Source organism: Pseudochaenichthys georgianus, chromosome 22 (genome assembly GCF_902827115.2).
Source record: "Pseudochaenichthys georgianus chromosome 22, fPseGeo1.2, whole genome shotgun sequence".
Classification (NCBI taxonomy): Eukaryota; Metazoa; Chordata; class Actinopteri; order Perciformes; family Channichthyidae; genus Pseudochaenichthys; species Pseudochaenichthys georgianus.
In genome coordinates this window covers 18034120-18058997 of record NC_047524.1, presented here as the reverse complement: position 1 = coordinate 18058997, position 24878 = coordinate 18034120, and the positions used below count along the sequence as shown (strand labels likewise).

At 40.3% G+C, this 24878-nt stretch overlaps 1 protein-coding gene across 1 annotated transcript; it reads right to left on the bottom strand.

Moving 5' to 3' along the window:
- Positions 1 to 14334: 14334 nt before the first annotated feature.
- LOC117468124 (adhesion G-protein coupled receptor G2-like) lies at positions 14335 to 18375 on the bottom strand. Its single transcript, XM_034112116.1, has 10 exons — positions 18313 to 18375; positions 18081 to 18212; positions 17350 to 17460; positions 17218 to 17257; positions 17022 to 17119; positions 16828 to 16949; positions 16481 to 16746; positions 15895 to 15985; positions 15518 to 15801; positions 14335 to 15427 (listed from the first exon to the last, which is right to left on the bottom strand). The coding sequence occupies exons 1-10, from the start codon at positions 18316 to 18318 to the stop codon at positions 15300 to 15302; spliced, it is 1278 nt and encodes a 425-aa protein (XP_033968007.1). The 5' UTR covers positions 18319 to 18375; the 3' UTR covers positions 14335 to 15299.
- Positions 18376 to 24878: the final 6503 nt, after the last annotated feature.

Sequence of the window (24878 nt, the reverse complement as noted above, 5' to 3'; positions counted from 1 at the left end):
ACTTTTTACAAGACAGTAGATTTAAATAGTTCTTCTTGTCGGGAAGACAATTTAAAAAGAAAAGCAACAGAACAATTGTAACCCCAGACTTACAGTGCAGTAAGTTAGTGAACAGCACTCTATGGGATCACACTTTGGTGGGTTGCAAGACCAAACGTACATATTTGGAAGCTTCTGGGTTTAACAGTCTCTCAGGGACAAAGTACACGGCTACTGCCTTGCCCTACACTGACTTCTTTTGGCTGTCACTAGTAATCATCAAGGGTTCTCTAAACTGTGTCGCATCTTTTCAATTATGTTATTTTACGACCATTTATTCCGTTTTTATCTAAGCACATGTTGAAATAACATATGGATAAATGCAAATACTTTAATAATAAGAGTTTAAGTCATAAAGAAGTGCACAGCAATGAACAATTATTCCCATTTTTGTGCACGTGTCGTACATGTAAGTCTTTCTTAATATTCTCTGTTCGGGTTATTCAGGGTAGCGTTTGTGTCATGACTTCTCAACGCGCCGTGCTCCTGAGCCCTGTTGAGTGAGAATGAACACTAGGGAAGAAGAGATGATGTCATGCAAAGTTGGTGTGTTTAATGTTGCAAATTACAATACAGAACTTTGAATGTGCTTTTCATTCTCCATTGAACTTGGGAATGGTTAACCGTGACAGCTTTTTGTCTCTTTAAAGCCCAGAAATCACATCATATGTAGAGAGTTTGCTCAGGCACACTAAACATTACGTGCAGTATGGATACTACCAGCGGGTTGCTCTTCTCATTAAGTGTAATTGGGCGGATAATGTTCCGTGATTCCTTCTCTTTGGCACCTCCATATGTTCCGCTTGAGCAGGTCGGTGCATCTAAGTATCCTGAAAATGAAGCGGGGTCATCGAGCGGTCGGGTGACCCCCCTCCACTGCTCCCACTCTGTAGATGAGGCGATGGTATTGCCTCAGCAGAGGGACCTGCGAGACCTCAGAGGGCAGAGTCCACAGTCCAGAGCCCTTCTTAAAGGTCACCTATTGTGCACAATCCACTTGTTCATGTCTTTTATACAGAAACACGTGTCCCCTCTGTGTAAAGAGATTCTGAACGTTTCAGGAAAAAAGCGTCTCTCTCTTTTTGTCCTGATCCATTTATATAAAAACCTGTCTGAAAATGAGCTGATCAGATTTTGGCCACTTTATGATGTCATAAAATTGTTTTGGCTTGTGTAACCATTAGCCAATCACCAACCAAGGTAAGACCCCCACACCTTATCACCTGAATCTCCTCCTAGAGCAACATTGTGTTCTTTTCAACCAAATATCTATAGAGAATCAGCACTTTTGAAACAGGGCTGAAACAGAGGGGATTATGGGATGCTACAATGATCTGTTTGGTATTTTGAGGCCAAACACTTAAATATCTGAGAACTATAATATATGACTGAAAAACAGTATAATAGGGGACCTTTAAGTCTCACTGGTGGACACATATACATGCAATATAAGGGCTGTCAAATCTGCTTTGTGCTTCATTCTACCTGTGAAATCTTAAAAAAACTGTAAAGTGTATGTATGGGTGCTTAAAATCTATGAAAGTTACATTGTTCTGAACTAAGAACAAAATGATCTAAAGAGAGGGTGGTGTGTGTGTGTGTGTGTGTGTGTGTGTGTGTGTGTGTGTGTGTGTGTGTGTGTGTGTGTGTGTGTGTGTGTGTGTGTGTGTGTGTGTGTGTGTGTGTGTGTGTGTGTGTGGCCTCATACACTCTACCACACGCCCAATTTTCACACCACAGCCCTGCGTATCTGGGATAGTAAATGATGAAGCAATTACACTAGAACAGAGTCTTTAGTAAGACCAGAGCATTCACTTAAATTGCTTTAAATCATGACTACTGCCAACTGCTTTCTAGTTTTAGCAACTCTTGTGAATTTTCTGCTTAGTGACTTTAGTTTTAAGAAATACTCTAAATGCATAGTGCTTGATAGCACGGGCGGTGGTGGCGAAGTCCATAGGGGACTTGGCTTGGTAACTGGAAGGTCACCTGTTCAAGTCCCGGCAAAACCAAGTGCTACCGAGGTGTCCCTGAGCAAGGCACCGTTCCCCACACTGCTTCCCGGGCGCCGTTCAAAATGGCAGCACACTGCTCCTAACACTAGGATGGGTCAAATGCAGAGAAACAATTTCCCCACAGGGATTAATAAAGTATATCAATATCAATCAATAGCCCTTTCAGTTGTCTTAAAGTGTGCTGTGTGACACACCTGCTTCTAATGATCTACGCTCCCTCATATAGAGTCAGTGAAGGGAAATGTCTCAAAAACGTTTAATGGTTGTCAACTCACTTCAACTTTATTAGTCGAGTCCAGTTCACGCTTACTGAGGAGACTGATTCTTGTATGAGCTGCAGACATTCGATCCTCTCCCTGCTGCTGCTTGAGGAGCAGAGACAAGTCACTGAAGTGTTTATACTGCCGTCTATGAAAGCAGAGCGATTAGAGCTCTTATAGCAAGCCAATGTGAAATAACAGTGCGACCTTTGGAGATGACACAACTTCCAACAGCTTCTGATGCGCTATCAAAATGCTGTATTTAGCTTTGGGTGACGCAGGGTCAGAACATGTGTGTGCTGCAGGCGGCTAGAGAACAGATATGTGTGGCTCTACAATTATTTATTTGATAAAAGGATCGAGAGATTCCCCAACAACTTTTTCTCTCCAAATATCTAATCCAATACCTAAACTTGCGTCAATATCGTTAACTGATCCTGGAGCTGTTTACTACAAATCTTGTATCAAATCAAATCAAATCAAGTTTTATTTATATAGCACATTTAAAAGCGATTTTTGGTCGAGCTAAAGTGCTGTACATGCAATAAAAACACATTACTACAATCACAATAAAAGACAATAATTTACAACAGAAATATAAAAAAACAGGGAAATGTCAGGAGTCGTGCTCCGCTCTGACTAGAAGGCCAGAGAGAAGAAGTCTTTAGTGAGCATTTAAAAAACCCTAGTGTCTGGGTCGACCTCACATGGAGGGGCTGAGTGTTCCATATGGATATAATATGGTTGCTATCGTTGTTGTAGAGCAGGGGTGTCAAACTCAATTTCATCCCGGGCCACATCAGCATTATGGTTGCACTCAAAGGGCTGGTTGTAATTTACATAAATATACATATGTAAATATATAATATATATTAAATAATGTATTATATTACATTGTTGGCCCCGCATTGGATTATTATCAGATCTGGTAATATCTTCCTAAATAACTACGTCTGAAAGAAGAAGTCTAGGGCAAATAATTGAAAGTAAATATTCAACAATTACACCAATTGTATTGTATATTATATTTTTTGCAACCTCTTGCGGGCCACATAAAATTAGCTCGCGGGCCGGATTTGGCCCCCGGGCCTTGAGTTTGACACCCCTGTTGTATAGCATGGCTCAGGTTAAGCCCTTTCAAAATACGAACAGATGCATAGAGAGAATGAATGCCATATAAACGTTTTTTGATTGACTAGTTAGGAAGTCAGTTATAACGGGAAAAGTACTTAAATGAACAAAATTGAAGATGAAATAATGCAACCCTCAACAGAAATGACAAAAGAGCAAAACCAATCGTGCGGTAGCCACTTCCTCTGAAAGATTTGGGTAGTAGTTTTTTCTGAAGCTAACTATGATTTGAAAGTTGTGCATGTGTAGAACCGATTGGTCAGGATGTACGTATCAGTAAATATAAACTGATAAAGAAAATGGTAACGTGAAATGGGAACGGTGCATAAACCCAAGTACTTGCTGATACCTATCCAACATGTTAGGCTGTAACAAAGACTTTTCCAACCCTTTAGAACTCTTGATGTCTTGTTGTTTTGCATCAATGTTTGCTAAGTATAGCAAATCTTATCTTCTGATTAACAAGTAACTATTGTATCCATCTATACTTTTTCTGGTAGTGTTGTGGTTGCTTACTAGTTCGTACATTGAACATTACAGCTATACTACTCTCACGTTTGAATTAAGATCTGATTTTAAGATGACATCATAGCTACAAACTGGATGAATTAGATGACTCTACACGGATGTATGTTATGTCATTAAGTCCGGCTCTTTAAAATAAACGAGGACTGACATCTAACTATTACTGTAAGTCAAAAAAAATGTTGGCGGTGGTGGCGAAGTCGATAGGGACTTGGCTTGGCAACTGGAAGGTCACCAGTTCAAGTCCCGGCAAGACCAAGTGCTACCGAGGTGTCCCTGAGCAAGGCACCGTTCCCCACACCGCTCCCCGGGCGCTGTTCAAAATGGCTGCCCACTGCTCCTAACGCAGGGATGGGTCAAATGCAGAGAAACAATTTCCCCACGGGGATTAATAAAGTATATCAAATCAAATCAAAAGTCTGGGAGGACACCGCCAAGAACTCTTTGTACTTGCTAAATGCACATTGTGTAACATGTATCCTATCCCATAGCATTATTTCAAAGACATCACCACCCAGTTTCCAGGATTCATACCACTTTGTTGTATGTTCTTAATTCCCAGCTGCACTGGAGTCCCTCTCACCTCAGACCCTGTGGCCCCGGCCCATGTGGGAATATCTCGGAGCCATTGACCTGTTCAGCTCTTTGGCTGCAGCAAGCAGTACAGGAATGCATACTCATGCATATATATGTGTGCTGTGCAAGCAGACATAAGGATGCTTTCAAGCAGTCATCCCCATAGACACATGCTGTTTATGTAACAACAAGGTCTGCCAGCATATTTAAAACTCTTACATCATGGTACCTTCCCTTTCATGTATCAGCCTGAGGGTCTCATGCTGGAGAAGAAAACTACATTTACAGCAATTTAATCTAACCCATGTTCTTTGGTTAGGTATTGGACATGTCCAAATGCTACACCCTGCTGGATTTGTGTCTATATATGGCCTGCCCTTTTGGTGCTACACTCATTTACGGGGGAATGTAAACACATAGCTGTTAGCAGACTAATAGCCATTGTTCGAGGAGAGCATTTCTAAACTGATATGGGCAAAGAGTATCTTGTGTTGATTATGTCGTGTGATATGGTAGTGCAGATTTAGCACCAGCAAGAAGTGACAGACTAAACATCATGTATGGCTTTCAGATGAATATAAATGCGTAATATTTTGATCTGGTTGTATCTCTTTCTTGAGCAGAAGAAATGGAAGTATCTGTACAAAAGCTTTAAGAAGGTATAGTTCAGATTGCTGTATATTTGCAGAACAGAACACAACATAGTTTAACCACCTTTTTAAACACGTCCTGAAGACTTAAATCAAGTTGCGCTCTTCATTACTTTGAAACTATTTCACAGACTGACCGATGTTGGGCCTGTGTTTCGATGAAATGCATTTTGACAACTCATTGACATTATTAATGGAGCTTCTGGGAAGATCTGCATTTAAGACAGATGTGAAGACTGATGCGTGTATTTTGTAAGAAATACCTAGATGGCCAAATACAGGGGTCGTGTTATTCTCATGCAGTAAAGAAACAGACAACATAGATTTTGTTACGTGTAGGCCTACAGATAACATTCTCAACGGCTTCCTTTGGGGCACGAGTCCCCCAATACCCAGGCTTCCCATGGAGGCAGACCCAGACACACACAACCTTAACGTTTGACCTTCTTACCCCGGTCCCCCGCCATGCTTTGCTGCCCCTTTTCCTCCTTGTAGCAACCTCAACTTAAGGTGATACATTTCCAAATCCGACAGCGGGGGTTGCCTCACAACCCAAATAGCTTAAGAAAGAACAGTCTCGGAGGAGTCCCTCACGCACAATGTATACCATATGCTCATTCAGAGGCCAAGAGGCACCCTATACCTCACATCTGGCATAGACCACCTATGCTAGCTGACATATTCTGATGTTTGTGTTTGTTTCCGAGCTAAAGACTCCTAGGGGTAGTGGGTATATCTAGCTAAGATCAGGGGAAATGTACACTATGGAGTTACCTTTTCACTTACATGATCTCTTGTGAATGGCATTGCATCTATTATTCCTAAAATTACTAAGGGATTTCCAAATAACCCCATGAGGTCTTTCCTTTGAATCATTTCCATGTGGAGTTTACATGATTTCTACTCTTGCTAGGACTCACCGTTTTACATCACATGGGTGGTGTGGAGGGGCTTGTGGGGGGTGCAGTTTGTCATGTTGCACTGTTGGAGGAGCCTGTGACTTAAGTTTTTCATTGCCATATCTACACTGTAGCTAATGTGCACGTGACAATAAAGCCTTGCATCTCTTGTACCCCTCTTAAGAAATAGCTACTTGTTGTGGGGACAGAGGTTGCAAGGATAGGTAGTGACAGCAAAGCCTGGGATTTGTCCGCTTTGGCTTCTTGGATTTTCTAAAAAAATATGAAGCAGGTTGAAAATGGCCCAGTTACTTTTTTACCTTTTGAAATGGGACATAACGGCAGAACAACTTGCAGCATAATTCAGAACTGTTAAAAGTTTTCCACTTCTCTTTTTTTTTTTTTTTTTTAAATGTGTGTGACAGATCCTTTGAGTCCTTAAGTCTGCTTTTCATGAAGGTTAACTGAGGACATGGTGTGTGTGTGAGACAGACAGATGTGACGGCTTGGACTTTACCATGCAACCACTGTGAGGCGCACTGTGGGCACCAGAGTGGTTTTGTAAGACTCTTGAAAAAGTAAACAATATAACTTCGCTCTCACTTTTACACTCTCTGTCTAAAAGGAGAGGTTGGCTCTTCACCTCATTTTCTCCTCTCCTTTTGCTTCCTCGCTTTATTACCGCTCTGTCAGTCCTCATTTGGGTTGATGGGGAGGCTGTTGCATGACAAGACACATGTCTGGGCCCCTGCGTGAGAAGGCTGGCTGGCTCTTGCTGAGCTTGTTTTCTTTGCGTGACCATGTCCCTCCCTCTGTCACTCCTGGCACCCCCCGGCGAGCCCCCCTTTGACCCTTCATGCCCTCGTTAGCTAGCATGTGGCTGGTTTATTTATTTTGGCCAGCCGCCCGTGTGAAAGGCACATTTTGACCACGCTCAGGGAGGGGTTATCTTCGAGCGGAGGTGTTGGTGTGTGTGGCGTGTTAGGATGAGCAGCACAAGAGCTCAGTGCTTTGCATGTGTGGCTGGCATATTTAAATGTGTGTGACATCCCTGCCTGGTTAAAGGGAAATCTACCCCAATATAACTACTTTTGAGGAATGACATGCACAGGCAGGTCACTCAGAGTTCAGTGCCCCGTTTGCCGTGCACACACAGAGTGCCGGAGAATAGGGAGCAGGGGTATCGTGGCAGTGTGTGTTGTTTTCACTTGTTCCCATTGAAGTAATCCAACAAATGCTCACGCTAACATTCATGTCTCTGCGCATTCTCTCTCCTGCCAAATTCTCTCCTTTGTCTTCTATGTTGGTATACAAGAGGCAATGGGACAAGACTGACACGAATTTGCAAATCGGGTCATGTGAGGATATTATGTTGAAAGGCTTCTCGAGCACTCGCTGACGCACCTGTGCAGATACGATGCCCTCACACAGCACACTGTGATGATCCAGTGGCAACTAAAACATGTGTAAATGTGAAACTTTAACTATGAAGCCACTTACAAACACTTTTAAAAATGGGTCAGATTTAGTGCTGACATCGGGACGAGTATAATATCTACTTTAATTAAATATTTTCTCATGTCATTTGTCCTGTAAAGCCGTACAAATGTAGAAATATTAAGGAATGAAGAAGAATTAAAGTTATCACTCTTCATACTTCCAACCAGCCTACAACGGTGTTTTGTGCATCTTTTTAATAAAAACATTGTACATTTTTGTAAATACTTTAACAACTGTTATTTACATATTAGTAGAAATTGTAAATGGAGTGAAGCTATAAAAGAAGGAAGAGAGAAATGTACCGGTATCAACTTCTACAATGTAAGTGATCTGATGACCTATTGTTTCCCAGCAGCTTCCTTCAGGCCTTTGCCTGACCTGGGACCAGAATGTCAGCCGATACTGTTCCACTGATAGAGTAGTGCTGTTGAGTGGAGCTGATTTAGTTTACATCATTCCAAGTGCCCACACAAAAACCCATCCAAATCTGCTATATATATTACTACTCTACTTATTTGATTGAGATCGCATCAACCTAAATCCAAACTGTATTTTATTCAACTACGTTGAACAAAAATGTCTTTGTTGGACAATCCTGCAAAACCTACGATTTCATTTAACAGCAACATTTGAATATATTTGGCAATCTGCACATTACAGCTATGATGCGTAAGGTAATAAGGTAAGACTAAGCAATATCACGGCTACACTTAATTAAGACATTTAAATACGAATCCATCACTTCAATTTCCACATTATCTTCTTTGTTCTGTTTCTGATTTTATGTAAAGCGTCTTTGAGCACCAGGAAAAGCGCTATCAAAATTAAATGTATTATTATTATTTATTATTATTATTATGCATATAGGACCGACCACTCCTATATTGAATGTTGCCATTGGATGTAAATCTTGGTATGCAAATCATTGATTATGGAAGGATATACTCTAAGATTTCCTCTTATTGGCCCAAAGTAGAAATCAAACAACTTCAGAGAGTTTAACTTATAAGTTAGCGCATATAAGTGGCAATAATTAAATAAATACAGAAGAAAAAAAATCATAGCTCAACCTACCAGCGTCTAGACAAGATAGTTGTACAGTTAAACAAAGGCATCTAATTGAGTTGGATGCAGGTTGAAGCTTAAAAGCAAATAACTTTATGAAAATCAGATAATAGACAGGAAAGCATGAAGCTTGAGCTGACGTCACTTCCCACTAATACTCTAAGTCAGAGATGGCACGATGAACAGCAGCAAGAAGAAGCCCATAAATCAGGCAGGATGTCGGGACAGCAGGATAACACCGCCCGACATAGTCACAAGGATGTTCCAGATTAACCCCTGCCACCACTTCAGTGGATACCTCTGCTTGGATGGAATCACTTGTAGCTGTCTGGCTCTGGAGCTGGAAGGCATGCGTTAGCTGTAAACACAGACACTAGTCTGTAACGAGGAGGAAGGAGCCCACCGGGTCAAACCACTCTTTGGCCTCTTGAGTCCATAGAACTTATATTCCCGGCACAGGGTTGCAAAATTCTCACATGATGATTTTTTAAACATGTTATTTCTGACCGACTACTGCAAGGCAGGAATACAATCCCATTCAAAGAAGGATATTCAGAAGATGTATATGCCCCGAAATGAACACTCATCAAATCTCAAGTGTGCGGTTTGTCCAATACAATTTTGTGAAAGAGCTAGACCACATATTGGGACAATACACACATTTCTTAGACGGCCATAAATGAAAAACAAGAAGCATTAAAAAGATGAAAAAACAATCTTCCTCTGATGCTCCAGGAAACAAACTTTTCTGGTGGTCCTTCACATTAAACTGCCACTAACCCAAATGCAAACACACAGATACAAACAAGATCTGATTAGGACTGGCACGAGAGTGGATTCCCGTATATGTCTCATCATGCGATCTTTGTTCATTTATTTGTAGAGAGGAATATATTCTCACACTTGGCTGTGTAGAAGAAAGCCCTGTAGGGGGATTAAAGGCTCCCTACGGAGTAGGAAAGAGGAAACAGACAGAGTTCATCATGCTTGGGCAATGGTATAGCTTAAATGAAATCAGATTCCTGCGGTCTGCATGCACACATGCCGTAGACACGCACATATACATGAAACACACCCTTACACACACTGTGGGTTTGTCAGAAGAAAGGAAACAAGATCGTTTTCCCCAATAGAGTGGCGAAGTCCCTCCCCTTCCGGGGGACCTCCATGGGACCTTATTTTGGAAAAAGTATGTATTGAAGTCAATGGAGAGAGAAAGATTATCTTTTGATCCCGTTTGAATTGTGCAACGAATTACACAAATGATGTTTGTCAATTTAAAAGATCAGTTTGCAAGTCAAAAAAATAAGAATGTGCCGTAAAACTGTGAAGTAACACATTGTTTTGTGTGAAGCGCTCAATGAACTACAACTCTAGTCTCGCATACGTCACCAACACCAAGATGGCCGTCACGTTAGCACATTTCACCTCTTTCTTTCAGAATGAAGCGAAAAGTATTAAAAGAGGTGAAAATCACTACAAGTCTGGCCATGTTGAGAGCTGCACATACACACAAGGGGAGTTAGTCGGTTCCAGCATGCGGGACCGGCTTTACAAGGTTTCGGTGAGTAACACGAGTGTAATGTGTAACGTTAATGTCAGCTAGCTAAATTCACTTACTTACTCTGGGATTTGTAGTCTTTCTAGTTGCGTATCTTTCATAGTCTCATATTTCAACAGTTTTAAGACAAAATGTGACTTTTTTGACATAAATGATTTTTTAAGAAACATGATATGTGTAATTCGTGGCACAATTCAAATGGGATCGAAAGATAATCTTTCTCTCTCCATTGACTTCAATACATACTTTTTCAGAAATAAGGTCCCATGGAGCGGAAGTAGATGGGCGTGACTTCACCACTCTATAGTCTTTAGAAATTATAATTTAATAGATGTAATAGATTTGTTGGCCTCTTTATGCCAACTGAAACCGGCTCTAAACAAAACATTTACATAGTTTTTCCGTAAAAATGTCAATATATAATTTTTTTACAATAAATTGCAGAAACGGAACAACATTTATGATGAGTATTGATGAGTGCAACTCAATATTCAAATATGTTTTAGCTCTGCTTTGGTCTCCACCATTCTCTTAAAGAAATATCATACTTCTTAGCTTCCAAATCTGTTACTGCGCTCCCTAACTTGGCAATAGCTTTGCACATTTTGTGAGGCTGCTTCAGGAGGTTCAACAGGTTCTTCTCATAGGCCCTACCCTGTTCTTATAACTACGTGAAGTAATGCACTGTAATTTGTGAATATCCTAGGACATTTGCATGTTTTCCATATAATTACCTACCATGAAGTAAAAAAAGCGAAGAAGTAGACATAGAGAATCGTCAGGTGGTTGGTGGGTTTTAAAAAAAGGATTTTGACCTGGTAGATCGCTGTTAAACTATAAATGATTTATTCTCCACATAACTTCTGTAGTTCTTCCATAGTTATTTCAACTAAGTGGTTTGGTCGCCTAAACCTAACCAAGTTGTTTAGAAATAACCTTGAGTAAGATTTTCTACGAACCGTATTATAAGGATACTTGAGTATGGTTCGATCCAAACAATAACAAAACAGTCATTTGCACACTGTAAAATCCAAAACAACGAGGTTTTCTTTTGAGCACTTGGCAATCCGATTTAAGATTTCTTTCTTCCACACCAAATACTTGGAAATGTTGGTTTGCTGAAATAACCAAACAATTATGAAATACCTATTGTAGTACTACTCTTTGATAATACATCTGACTGGATATATTAACTAGTTCACATCTGCAGCCACTAAAGAAAACGTATATATGCTGTTTACGGTGCTTCATACAAGACTTTGTGATTCTATAGCACTAAACCAGCAGGTGAATCAGTTCCTGTGGTAAGCTCTTTATCGTTGTGGGAAAGCCTGCATAATTTCTGTGTAGCAAATACCACAACTTCACCAAGTGTAAAGGCCAAACGACAGCCAAGTCAATAGCAAGCAAACTAGGCGCAGCATGAGTGGATCCAGACAGTTTTAACTTCTTAACCATAAGCTTTCATGTCTCAAGTGTGAGACCAAACTGGTAGTTATGAGGTCTGTTAAAATCCTGCTTGAATGAGGAAATACTTCACAGGGAAATTCTGGCAGCAGTGTCTTTTAAGAAGACGATTTTCTGTATGTATATGTTGCATGTAAATGAAATCCATTTGAGAGATTTATCACATGTGTTATCAATATTAGATGTTGTTGACAACTCTCCTTTATTTATTCATCCTGCTCCGAAAAGCCTTGCGGCAACTAGGATGTACAACTTTTCTCACTGCCACTGAAGGTTGCTTTGTTAGTGGTTTAATTCAAACAGTGTATGGTAACACATATCATAAATCCTCATCTTGTTTCTATTATTTGTCCTTTTTGACTGTTGAACTAAATTACCACAAAATTCTTTGCATTGTTGCGTGCAAAACATTTGCAATAAACGCCCATACTGCACGATAGAGTGAGAAGAGTGATGATTTGATGGACAGATCTGAATGAGTGAGAGTTCTTTAGCTTCCTCCACATGTATTAGTCTAGTGAGTGAGCGATGAGTAGCCGCGAGGGTCAAGGGGGGACAAAGAGAACCCCATTTCTTGACATGAAGAGGATCCAACCTTCCTGGGGCTTCACATGACGTGAGAAGGAGAGACAGGCACCTGTAGGGAGGAGAAGCTTGAAATCCAGAGGTCAAGTTTTCAATCTGAAGGAGCCCTCAGTCACCTCACCCTCCCTTCCACTTCTCCCCTTCCGTGACCCCTCCACTCTCACCCATCCTGATGAAAGATGTTGATGAAAATGAAAGACAGAGCCAGAGACTTCCAGGACCCAGGCGAGACAGTTCATCTCAGTCAAGTGGCGTGTATTCAGCCATCTGGACGCCCCTCCCGAGTTGTGAGGCGGCGTGTTGTTTTGAGAGTTTCAAGTCACGGTCGGTAACCTGAATGCACCTTGGATTTTTTTTCTCTTGCCGTTTTCCTGTAGGAAGAGGCCTCATTTTGTGCTCCTTGCAAAAGTAACACCGTTTCTCTGACATGCTGCAACCGCCCATCATAAATCTACACACTTTACTATGGGCCCTCAAATCTATCAGCCTGAGTGCTTTGAGTCTGGGGGGCACATAGTGACATGCAAGGAGGCGAGTTGGGGGGGGGGGACTCAGTCACGCAAGCGCTGCCCCGCTCCTGGACCTCAGCCTGATTTTACTGCAGCCAGCAGGGAAACCAGACGCTACAAAGGCCCCGGGTCCACCTCAACTTCACGAGCAAAGTTACAAGGAAATAAATCATTTTGGAGATTTATGAAAAAGGAGAAGAACGGAGAGGGGGTGCAAGGAAGTGGGCTGCCTTGACCCAAAGAAAACAGCAAAACAGGGGTGCAAATACCTTGAGAAAGAAGGCAAGAAAGGTCAGATTTTATCTTCATGGTAACTTCCAGTTGATAAAAGCCAGTTATAAGTGTACATTTTTATTAAGTTCAATAAATGATAAATCTAGTTAGTTATATTTGACTAATCATATTTCTTCCAGACACGCAAGCTTCCAGGAACAAGACCTCAAAGCTTTATAGGTCATTGGAGATCGGCAATTTTTTTTTTACAGGGCAGGATTCAGTCCAGACATTTAATAAAATACACGTGAAGCCATGTCTCTTTTCCTGCACCTGAAGTACGCCAATCATAAAACCCAAGCTATTCACACGTTGGCCGTGATTAGGAACAGTGTCATTATTATTGTTCCTGTTCTACTAAAGACTAACGATCTCCAAGCAATGGAAACTGAAGCTCGACGTGGTGGAAATGTTTCACTTTTCCAAGAATCATTTATCAATGCTGAATTTATGCATCTTTCCAAAGAGCATACCGCAAAATCCAATTGAGCTGTCTTACAAAATATGAGGATGCATGACAATGTGTTGGTGCTTCTCCAAACCACTTCTGTACACGTGGTTCAAGAACGAGCAATTAAAAGTGCGTTCTTAGTTTCCCTCCACTAAAAGAGACATCGACTTGTGTTAAAATGTTACTCTAGCCACCACATTTTCACTCATTTTTACTGTTAACAGACAGTTTTATAGGATAGCGTGAACACTGAACATTCTTCACTCATTTCTAAATAATGAAGCCAAAATGTTCCCAGAAGCCTCGACACATGGGGCTTCTGTTAATATATGTCTTCATTCATGTTTTTAAGAAAGCAAAATCTCAGTGTGGGAAACAGATTTTGGATTTTGTGAATTGACGAATTAAAAGCTGTGCTGTCGATAATTGGTTCAAATAAATCTTAATGTTGGCAACTAAATCTAAATATCTAGCTCTTGAAATGGACATATGTTTTCTGCAGTGAGCTTCACCATCAGTGATCTCAGTTACCAGAGGAAGACTCTTCTCTGGGGCACCTATAGCAAACACAGGAACATCACAGAAGCCCGCTGTGTTCTGCATGAAAGGCCTTTTTGGGGGCAACACAGATCAGACGTGTATGGCAATAATTACCCCAGTTTCTGGCTGGCACGCTGCGGACATTTAGAAGATTAATCGGTCATGGAAAAATAAACAGAGTTTGCTCTCTGAATGTAACTCACCACAGTTCTGCATATTAAAGACTACCCTGGTGTCCCATAGATACCTTTCACTTTATTTCACTTTATTTATCCATACAATGTCCGTTTCATTCATAAAAGCATTTCAATATTTTTCTAAAGGGCTGCATATGCCACATTCCATTAAATAAATACAAAAAAGTAATAGCAAAGAAGGGACATCTGTATATCTATATTGAATAACATTATATAACATGATTCATATTTTACAATTGAATAGCTATGAACTATGAAATGAAAAACGTTATCACATCAAGTATATCCTTTTTAAGCAAAACATAGATTAATATAAAAGTACATAATTCCCAATCACTCTTATTCATTTAATAATTGCAGTTTGCCTAGATACACATAACTTATTTAAATGGTATAAACGCAAGTTAACTACAGCCATATAGTAGGAATAGTTTCAACATAGTAGCGTGCCCTCAGGCGTCTTATCACTATAGGTAGCCATGAGCTCATTTCTTGTTAGCCAGTTAAGGCTCCCCGCACAGTGGATACTGCTCTCTGTAGGCACAAGGTAATTATCTGCAGGCACGCAAAGCACTAGCAGGCTAGCTCGGCCCCCAACAGTGTGTGAGAGGCACTCACACTTCCGCTTCATTTTCTCTGCGTTTTGCCCATCTTCGCTCCATATGAAAACCCCATCAGTCATGCTTTTCCTTTTAAACATTTGCACTCTGCATTCCAGTGTATATATCTTTGATTTAGGAAATATATTCTGAGTGAATCACAAGCTTTACTGCATGTTTCACAGTGAGTAAGACAGGGCTTCTTATGAGTCACCTGCCTAAATGATTTCCAGGAGATTGATGATGTCCTGTGACAGTGCTTGACTCATTTTGTTAAAGGAAGGTAATCCAGATTAGCTGGGAAGTCAGGGATACAAACAATTTAAATGCCAATTTACCAGAACCCCATTCGACAGAGGCTATGCTTGACTATACAAAATAAAATGCTGCCCTCTTGTGTCAAAATAAGCTCAGGCCCAAAACACTTTCTGTCCCCACTTGAAAAGCATATGTGTTATCAATGAGGAGGCTTAACAACTGTGTTTGATGTAGCTGTGCTGCTCGTGGTGTTTGTTGAAGACGTGGAGCTTCTGTCTTCTCCAACAATCTTACTGGATCTGAAATAGTAGATGGCAAGGAAGAAACCTGCAAAAACAAACGTGGTTACAATCATTGGAAATGTGTACTTGCAGAACGTTTGTAGTTCAAATGGCTTTGTGATATTTAGGAGTCTACCTTGAAAGGAGTTGAGGATGGTGAAGATATAGTAGGAGGGCGTGAGCATAGGTCCGTAGCTGAAGAAAGCAAAAGCCCAGGTGATGCCAAACAGGAGGAACAGGCCTAGGATGGAGAAGAAGTTGGTCCTGAAGGAGCTGCTGTCCTTGGGTTTCTTCTCTGCCGGTTTAAGAAGAACAATCTGCCGCAGAGTAGCGATGAACATGACAAAGGTGAAGATGAACACTACAGCGTAGTACCCAATGTTCACCACCTGGTGGATCACAGCATTTGGGATCCAGCACCTGTAAATCAGGAGAAATGATGCACTAGTGAGTGAACCAAATCTCTCTTTCTGAATAAGAAATGATCCTTGGCCCTCAGAAAGAGCTCCTTACATTTTTGCTGTATTCCCATCATCGGTGTAAATGGCGATGAAATCGTATTGACTTGTGGCGACAAGAGCTAACACCACTACAGCTGGGGTGACTGAAGAGAAAGTGTACATAGTGTTATTATGTTAAAGGAATACTTCACCCACAACATGATGATATTACTTTGAATTTTTGAAGAAAAACAGAACAAAGTCTTAATGGATTTAAGTAAACGGGCCCGTCTTTAACAACAGCAAAACTATATCAAAACATTGGTTTAAAACCTTTAACTGAAGTGAATATAATCCATCTCTAATTTATCTGGTTTTATGCTCACTTCTTTACAAACATATGCATTTTCACTAAAATCTTACTAGGTTAAACACTTCCGCACAAACAGGAAGTGTACAACAACTCCAATTGCGCAGGAGTGCTACTTTTCCAAGTGTGTTGCATATTTCTTTCGACTTTTCTCTGTGTATTTATTGTATAGGCGAGCCAGAGAATAGCAGGCAACATTGGGTAAGTAATTGGTATTTAAATAGTTATATTGTGGGTGAGATATTCCTTTAAGCACATATAATTGTTATGCCTGGTTCGGTGTTCTTACCCCATCCCGCGGCGCTTATCTTCCTGATGTAATGTTTGACGTCAGTGGGAAGCTTCCACAGAATGAAGTATAGGTGAAGAGCTTGCATGAAAAACCAGGTAAAGGTGGCCAACATAGCGTAGTGCATAACTGCTGCGATTGTTACGCATGCGGCAAAGTTTCCCATTGCTGCAATACTCTCATTTACCAGGAAGGTCAAGTTCAGGGTGATCAAAGCGACAAAGAGGTGTATGAGAATCTGTGTGGTTTGGCTTGCTTTCCCTTTCCTGTGGAAGGAGGAAGTTCTATGTCAGGAAAAGCCTTTAATATAATGATGAAACGTGTAAAATTCCCCTGTGGTTCTTTACCTGATTAGACAATGCATGAAGAGAGCGAGTGTCAAGAAAACTATGGACAGGCCACAGCCGATTGAAGTGATGGTGGTCAGAGACTTAAAATCTGTAGAGCTCATGTTCGTAGGTGCAGGTGACTGATTCAGAGAAAGACGTGTTACGTTTTTGTGAAATAATGGAAATGGAATTACTTATATACGTTAATTTACCATTAGTATTGCGAAGAAGGTTAGATGAGAGCACTGGCACACGATGGTGCCATTCTTCTCCTTTGTCTTACAGCCATCTGAGATCCAGTTCGCTTCTCCTACAAAAAGGCAAAAGAAGCAACTGCACTTGAAGTCGTGTGACAGAAACGTGTCATTTGGAACATTTTTAAGTAGCAAAAGAATATTTTTGCTTTACCTTTTCCATCCCATGACCTACAAGTTCCAATTCTTCCAGTCTGTATTCAAATACAAAAATAAACCTCAGTAAAGTCATTCTTTTATTACTTACTGATTAATTTATTAGTGGCTCAATCATCTTTTTTTTTACCATGTTCACACCAGTGTACCGAACGTCTATGCTGTGTGAGAGATTGGATATTTCTGTTCCCATTTCAATTCCCAGCGCCTCATTGTTGAGATAAAAGCTGTTGGGGTTGTCCTGTTGGAAATAGCAATCATAGTCATGACAGGCAAAGAAAAAAACATGTTCTGGTTTAAATGGAGTGGTGGAGAAGGTATTTTGATTCTTTACGTAAGTAAAAGTACTGAAACCACACTGTAAAAACACTCAATTTCAAGTGAAAGTATACTGCATCAAGAGTCGTACTTAAGCAAAAGTATACGATTAGGAAAATGTACTTAAAGTATTAGGAGAATAAATACTCAGAAAATAGCAAAGCATCAAATGTTTAAATTCTAGAAGCTGGAACCGTGACTGATTTTAGAACAAAGAGCAAGCAAACCAATGTTCTGTTAACCAACTCGTGGTTTTAGCTGCTTAAATATAATGTTTGAAATACAAATCTGAATTTATAAAGTCACTTGTAAATATAATATAGTTATTTGTAAAAGTAAAAAATAGCTTCCAAAATGTAGTAGAGTAGAAGTATAAAGTAGTATAAAATGAAAGTACGTCAAATGTGTACTTAAGTACAATACTTGAGCAAGTGTACTTGGTTACTTTCCACCGCTGTTTAAATGTAATTATGTTATCATTATGTGTATATCAGAGTTTTCAGAAATGTTTGCTAAATGAAAGTAATTTTTGATGATCTTTACCTCAAACATTCCTGGAAACAGTAGAACCGCGGCGAAAGGAGAATTTCCTTTCACTGCCATGGCACTCGCCTCTGCAGGGATTTGCACGGACCGAGAGAAGCCTTTCCCCGAATTTTTGTTATTCTTAAGCATCTACAGAAAACACAAACATGTTTTACCACTTATTGGTTATCGTAAAACAAGATTGTTTACAATGTTGTGTTTGACTCTCTTATCGTGACAAACAGCATACGTGCATATCTCCACTTGCTGAAACGCCAAAGTTGAGTTCGGTGTGGTTTTCTTTGGGTAGCCTGGCGATCACTCCGCTAATGTTGCCCAGTCGGATGGATGCTGTGCTGGAGTTGCCCATGGTATCCACCAGGGAGGAGAGATTATTCATGACTTTTCTGGAATGAAAAAAACACACAGGTTATTTCTTCTTGCTAGCAAACTCTGATCACCATCACAACTTCTAGCACACCAAAATGTAGAAGTTGTTGCCATCAATACTTTCAATACTTACGCTGCAGTTTCCGGGCTGTTGTTTGGAGGGGCAGGCTGAATAATAGAAGTGTCTGGCTGGATAATAGAAGTGTCTGGCTGGATAATAGAATCGTCTTGATTGTCATTAGAACCGCTTGGGTTACATAACTTACATAAATAGGTTATATTTTTATCAACCACTGTGATCTTGTACTCATCTGTTTCTGCTGCATCTGCATATCAGAACACACACAAGTTCATTCTCAAAACAGGAACATCCGATGTTCACTACCATCTCTCAGTTTAGTACTTTAGATTTTAAATAATAAAGAACAAAAATAACAATACCTTTGCAATCGTTTTCATCACATGGTGGCACATTTCCAGAGAAGTTTTGTTTGCTCAAATTAATATTTTGGACCCCTTAAACATATTAAAACATTACATTTGTATACACGTGCCTTGTAAAGAGTGCTGAATTGAAAGTAATAGCAGTGGTAATATGTGCTTTTACCTGTTTTCAAGCACCTGTGAATGTCTAAAAGGAAACATGCAACAGAAGAAAGCTTTTATTAAAGAACGTGTTGACCAACAGGGGGCAACCTCTTACTGTATTTGTGTGCACATACTCTATGACATAGACTAAATGTAATGTTTAACAAAGGCACTTTCTGTATGTGCAGCATTTACTTAAAATGATGCCAGATGCTACTTTTTATATTACACAAGTATCTCTTGATTATACAATGAAGAGTAAGGTAGAGAGGCTACATAATTCACATAAGAAGGAGGTTTTCAGAAATACCTAAATATGTGTTGTTGGTCGTCGATGGCATACATGTATAGTTATAATCTGGTACAGTTATCACAACAATATTTTGGTTGGAAAGAATGTCTTTATTCAGAACCAGGCTGTAGTTTTCTCCTGTGCCAGTTATGGTAAAGTTGCAGTTGAAGTCGTCTGGAACACAACAATCTAAAAACGCACACATGTTTACAGAATGACCAAGAGAAACAGTGGTGTTGTACAGTGGACTCAAGTCAGGCTGAAAGTAAGGGAACTGTACCTGTATCCACTCGGTGCATTCGGAAACATAATTTAGTTCCGTTGAGCTCAACAACCCCTGAAACATGATGTGAAACCACATGTTACTTTAAGTTTCTTTAACCCCTTTAGTTGCAAACTAATTTCAACAATGCCATGCTTACCAAGTGGGAATCGTTCGTGTCCCATTTTGAAACTAACAAACAGGGTATTTTGGAGACTGCAAGAGTCTTTATTGTTTGTAAAAAAAAATACAATATGACAAATATGATAAATATTAATCCATACAACAGATTATCAAAAGTGTCCAGAAATATATACAACACAATTCAGTTAACTTTCATTAAACGTACTCACTTTGGCTGACGCTGTTCTTGATGTATAACCCATAGAGCAGGACTGCTACAAACATCCAGCGGAGCTTAACATCCAGTGGTAACATCCTGAGGAGTAATGAAGTATATTATTATGGATTATGTTATCTGAACATTACCTTAAGATATCCTAAGTGCACATCAGAGTAACTTCCATTACCTGAGTGAGGCTGTTTCCTGCATTGCCACTACATTACATGTACCTGAACGTTATAGCACTGTTGTTCTTCCTCTTGATTTACCTTGCAAATACTGTACAGGGCGGGTTGAGAACGTGTCTGTTCTTTTCAGTAAACAGCTGGCAGCCTGCCACATTTAGCTGTGGGCTGAAATTAAACAAAGTCACTGTTGGTTGATGAAACCACCAGCAGCCCATTTGCCATTTTCCCGTGTAACGATCTATTACTTCGCCATTACATGTGGAGGAGCTGATGAAGGAGACTCATCTATTTGAGTTCAGGACTACAACTACTAAATAACACTAAATAAATACAATGTTATAAGGGCAGTGGTGGAAGAAGTACTCTGTTATAGTAAAAGCCTTGCATTCATTCTTAATTAAAGTCAATTCAAATATACTTAAAGTAACAAAGGTAAAAGTACTCGTTATGGTCCATTTCAGAATCAAATATATGAATCGACTAGATTAGGAGTGTTAATTATTTTTTTTCAAATTTTAATGACTTGGTATGGATTCTTGATATCTTCAACCAAAATGAAAATGTTAATTGATTTATCATTTATTTTATCTCATAATGTGAATCTATAAATTGACCAGTAACTAAAGCTGCCAAATTGTGAATTAATCTATATACCTAAAATACTCAGGTGAAGTACAGGTACCTTAAATGTACAGTACTTGAGTAAATGTACTTTATTACATTCCACCAGCTGCTTTAAAGGCTGGTTAACTAAACATAAAGACTGGAAACAGCAACACTGGTTCTGTCTAAGTAAATGATCTTGTTTCAAACTCATGTAAAGACGCCTTATCTGGTTCAACCAATAATACAAGACCAATAGTTGTTGGCAATAAACATCATACATGAAGGGCCCTGCCAACAGAGCAACATTAGATATACTTGACAAAAAAAAAAAGAGGAAGTCAAATAGTTCCAATGCGAGTGATTCGATTGGTACAAGTTAAATTAAAGAATAAGTAAACAATATAAGATAAGATAAGAGGTACTTTATTGATCCCAAATTGGGAAATGTTTGTGTCGCAGCACCATAAAAAACAAATCAAGGAATTTCACATAAGTAGAAAGAGTATAAATAAACAATACTTGAAATTAAACATCTCAAAATAGAATTAAAACAGCATTAAAAAGTAGGAAAAGAAACAGTAGACTGTGAAGGTAAAAAATCTATAAACTTTGACAATAAAACCCTATTGAAGTGCTTCAGACAGAATATAAAGCAGGATATTATTTACATTAGGTGTGTTGAATTAAATATAAATGTGAAATGTACAGTGTGTCGAGTTATCCAAAGAGAAGCTATCAGTGAGTTTTCTGCCAGCCAGAGGTGATTTGTTGAACAGAGTTATTGCAGTAGGACAAATTGTGTTTGAAGCGTAATGGAAAAGTCGCATGCAGTTAAAAGATAAACTCGTATACTGTAGCCTCATATGCAAATAGCATAAACAAATGACTCTCACAGCCGGCCAGGCGTACCCAGCAAGGAAATTAGATAGGGATTTGATAACATAAATGTTTGCATGTGCATGTTGTGATGATAGGAAGTGGGAGGATTTTTACACAACAACAGTGCCTCATTTGTGTTCTTGGTTTATCGGGTAAATAACCTGAGCTGGGCCAGGAGGAATGAGGTGCATTTTTATTTCGGAAAATGTGTTGATGCTGCCCCCTGGTGAAATATGGGATACTAATACTCCTGGTATGTTTCTTGACACCATTCAGCACAGTATTTACAACTAGCTCTTTTTATTTTGGACAATCTCTGGCTCAATAGCCATGAACAAACAGCACTAATATAGATTCAACAAAAAACTGGACCATAAATTGAAGGATGACAGAGCCTTTAGGGGAACAACTGGAGCTGCTCTGTGGTTGTTAACAGGTTGATAATGCCATTACAGCCAGCCTGCTAGCCTGCTGAGGCAATTACAGCCCCATCAGCTGCACTAAACACATTTAAGACCCAATGGCCGTCTGGATGGACCTGCTTGGATTTATTGATGGAGTTTTTATTGACAGTTTGGAGTTAACACAAGGTATTGAACCATGTGGTCAGCCTGGTGATGTCATTGTTATCCTCATTAATGGCTTTTGTTGGTTGTTATGTGAGAAAACAAAACGTCTCTCTCCATTAAACAGTCATTAGCTTAGTTTGTCACGTGAAAGCAACTTGAACAGCCATTAGTGATGCTTGGTGTTAAGGGATTTGTGTTTTGCTTAGAGATGCACCGGTTATCAGCTCGATACCGACTCAAACAGCTGGATCGGGTTCCGTATGCCATTCATTTCATTGTAAAAATGCAGTCCTATTATTTATGAATCTTTTTGTTATTTTCTTTAAAAAAAATCAGTTTATGAAATGTTAAAATTAGTAAATAGTAATACATAGTTCAAAATGTCCATCCCAGTTTGATTCATTTTGTCAGTCTGCACATTTGAGAGGCTGTCAACAGCTTTGTGTTCAAATGTGTTTATCTATTTGATTTGTTGTCTGATAGTTGCAGCTCCATACAGTGATTGTTTATCTATGCATTCATTCTATGCATTCGTTACATTTTGTTTTCCAAAGTTAGGAAATCAATGTCTAAGTCAAGCCTGACGTTGCATTAAAAATAAAAGAGCCAGTCTCTGCCACACAGAATTCTGTATCGGGTTTTTTTTTACTGAAAAAGTCAGATTGGTGCATCCCTAATGCTCTTTGTTCTGCAAGCAGTCCTAAATAAATAAATCTGTTTCCCGGTGTGAGGTGAAAGATAATTAGAGCCGTTTCTCAGCTCTGCACTGCAGGCTCTTCACTGTGTTGTTGTTGTTGTTTTTCAGGAGCCGTTTTCATGGTTTGTTGCACGGTGCTGTGAGGATGGAGCCACGGGCTCAGTGCCGTATGGCAGATGAATATTTGATGGCCCCTAATGGAGCCATTGCCCCCCTAACATAGCTCTGTTTTTCCCACCACCCGCTTCAGAGGACTGTGGTGGAGCTATGTGGTCGCCATCCATTTTGGCGCTTCCCTGGTGAATTTGGTCTCGCCATGCCACACAACAGCTGCCCGTGATTTCATCATACCGATCCGGGCTTACCAGGCCGACAACAGCTGGTGATGCGGGAGCTCCAATGCTCCAACACAATGTACCAAATCCCCACCCCGATCACCCACCCCTCACATGCAGCTCCTCGCCCTGTGCGTGAACTTGTCCTCACCAAGGTCAGCAGATCACCTGCCATGTATGACAGAGGGACAGCCTCATGTTACATATATACATCTGGATACGTGTGTCAATATGTATGTCCACTGGGTACAACACATCAGCATCAATCCTGTTGAGGAGATTAAGATCTTAACTCTGGAGCGATACGACCCAGCCTGTCATTCTAATTAGAAAAGTGACAGTGAGGCAGAGCAGCTATGTATTAGCTCGGTGACCTCATCCTCCGTACAGCACAATCCATATCTGACAGAGCGCTACCTCCCACTAATGTTTCACTACAGGCCTGTTAGTGTAAGTGGATCTCGCAATCAAAGTGTTTGGGAGTCTTAAGAGTTTCAGAAGAAGGGTGTGAGGAAAAGGAGGAGTGGGCTCGGCCTTGTGCTGGAATGTTTATCAGAGGTTGTGTGTGTGTGTGTGTGTGTGTGTGTGTGTGTGTGTGTGTGTGTGTGTGTGTGTGTGTGTGTGTGTGTGTGTGTGTGTGTGTGTGTGTGTGTGTGTGTGTGTGTGTGTGTGTGTGTGTGTGTGTGTGCGTGCGTGCGTGCGTGCGTGCGTGCGTGCGTGCGTGTGTGTGTGTGTGTGTTCAGGGCACCTGTTTACGCTGTCGTTGCATGTTTGAGCCTGTTTACACACTCTCAAAATCACAGCTGCCCCTCACATTACACAGCTATTTCTGATCTGCTCATTCAGCCAGAGGCACGGGGGTCAACACTTTCTTCTTTATAACATACACTCGCATAGCAACCGCACCAATCTAATCCTTTATGTGGGATCTTCAAATGTACAGCGCAGTGTGAGCAAGTGTGTGTAACTCTTTGTTCACCTTATGGACTGTGTGTCACCCTGCCCCACCGGGACTGGTGTGGTGCAGTGTTGAGCTGACTGATTGCTTTACAGTTTAATGTAAAACCTGATCTGCATGTGGATGAGAAATGTCATCGCGGATATACTGTATAACTCAGTTTAACACAGTTCGGCTCACACTTCTGTTACCTAACCATAACCGCGGACACCTCAAGTCTTTGAACAATTGTTTCAGAAATATGGAGGAAATATAATTTATGCACTCTGGAGATTCTGAATAGCAGAAGACAAGTGGTCAAATTTCTCACATACATTTTTAATTTCTTCTCTTTTACAAGGTCACAGGTGGCAATCTATACTGCCTCCTTAGCCCTTCACCATCGAACCAAACAAACAAATGGACAGGCACGTAACTGTCAGAAGTGGAACGTCTTGACTTTGTGGTTGACAGTAAAGCACTCGTCATCGTCCTAGAGTTACAGTACACTCCCTCAGGGTCACCTTGGCCATGGGTGGGACTTAAGTGATTCAAGATCCCTGCGCTTTAGTGCCGGTTAAGACCAAAACTGAAAAAAGATACACAATCACGGGTCAACGTCAATCCTTTTTTCTTATTGCACCAGATACGGTCTTATTGCATCAATGAGACTCACACAGTATGTCCCTATTTTTCACATGGGCTCTCTCTTGATAGCAATACTATTGAA

Bases quoted from the DNA above. Each gene is read 5' to 3' on its own strand.
- LOC117468124 (XM_034112116.1), bottom strand. The intron at 17,461-18,080 runs GTAAAGATCATC...TATTTCCAACAG, and splicing joins TGTTTCCAGGAATGTTTGAG to GACAACCCCAACAGCTTTTA. The intron at 15,802-15,894 runs GTAAGGAGCTCT...CCTGATTTACAG, and splicing joins GATGGGAATACAGCAAAAAT to GTGCTGGATCCCAAATGCTG.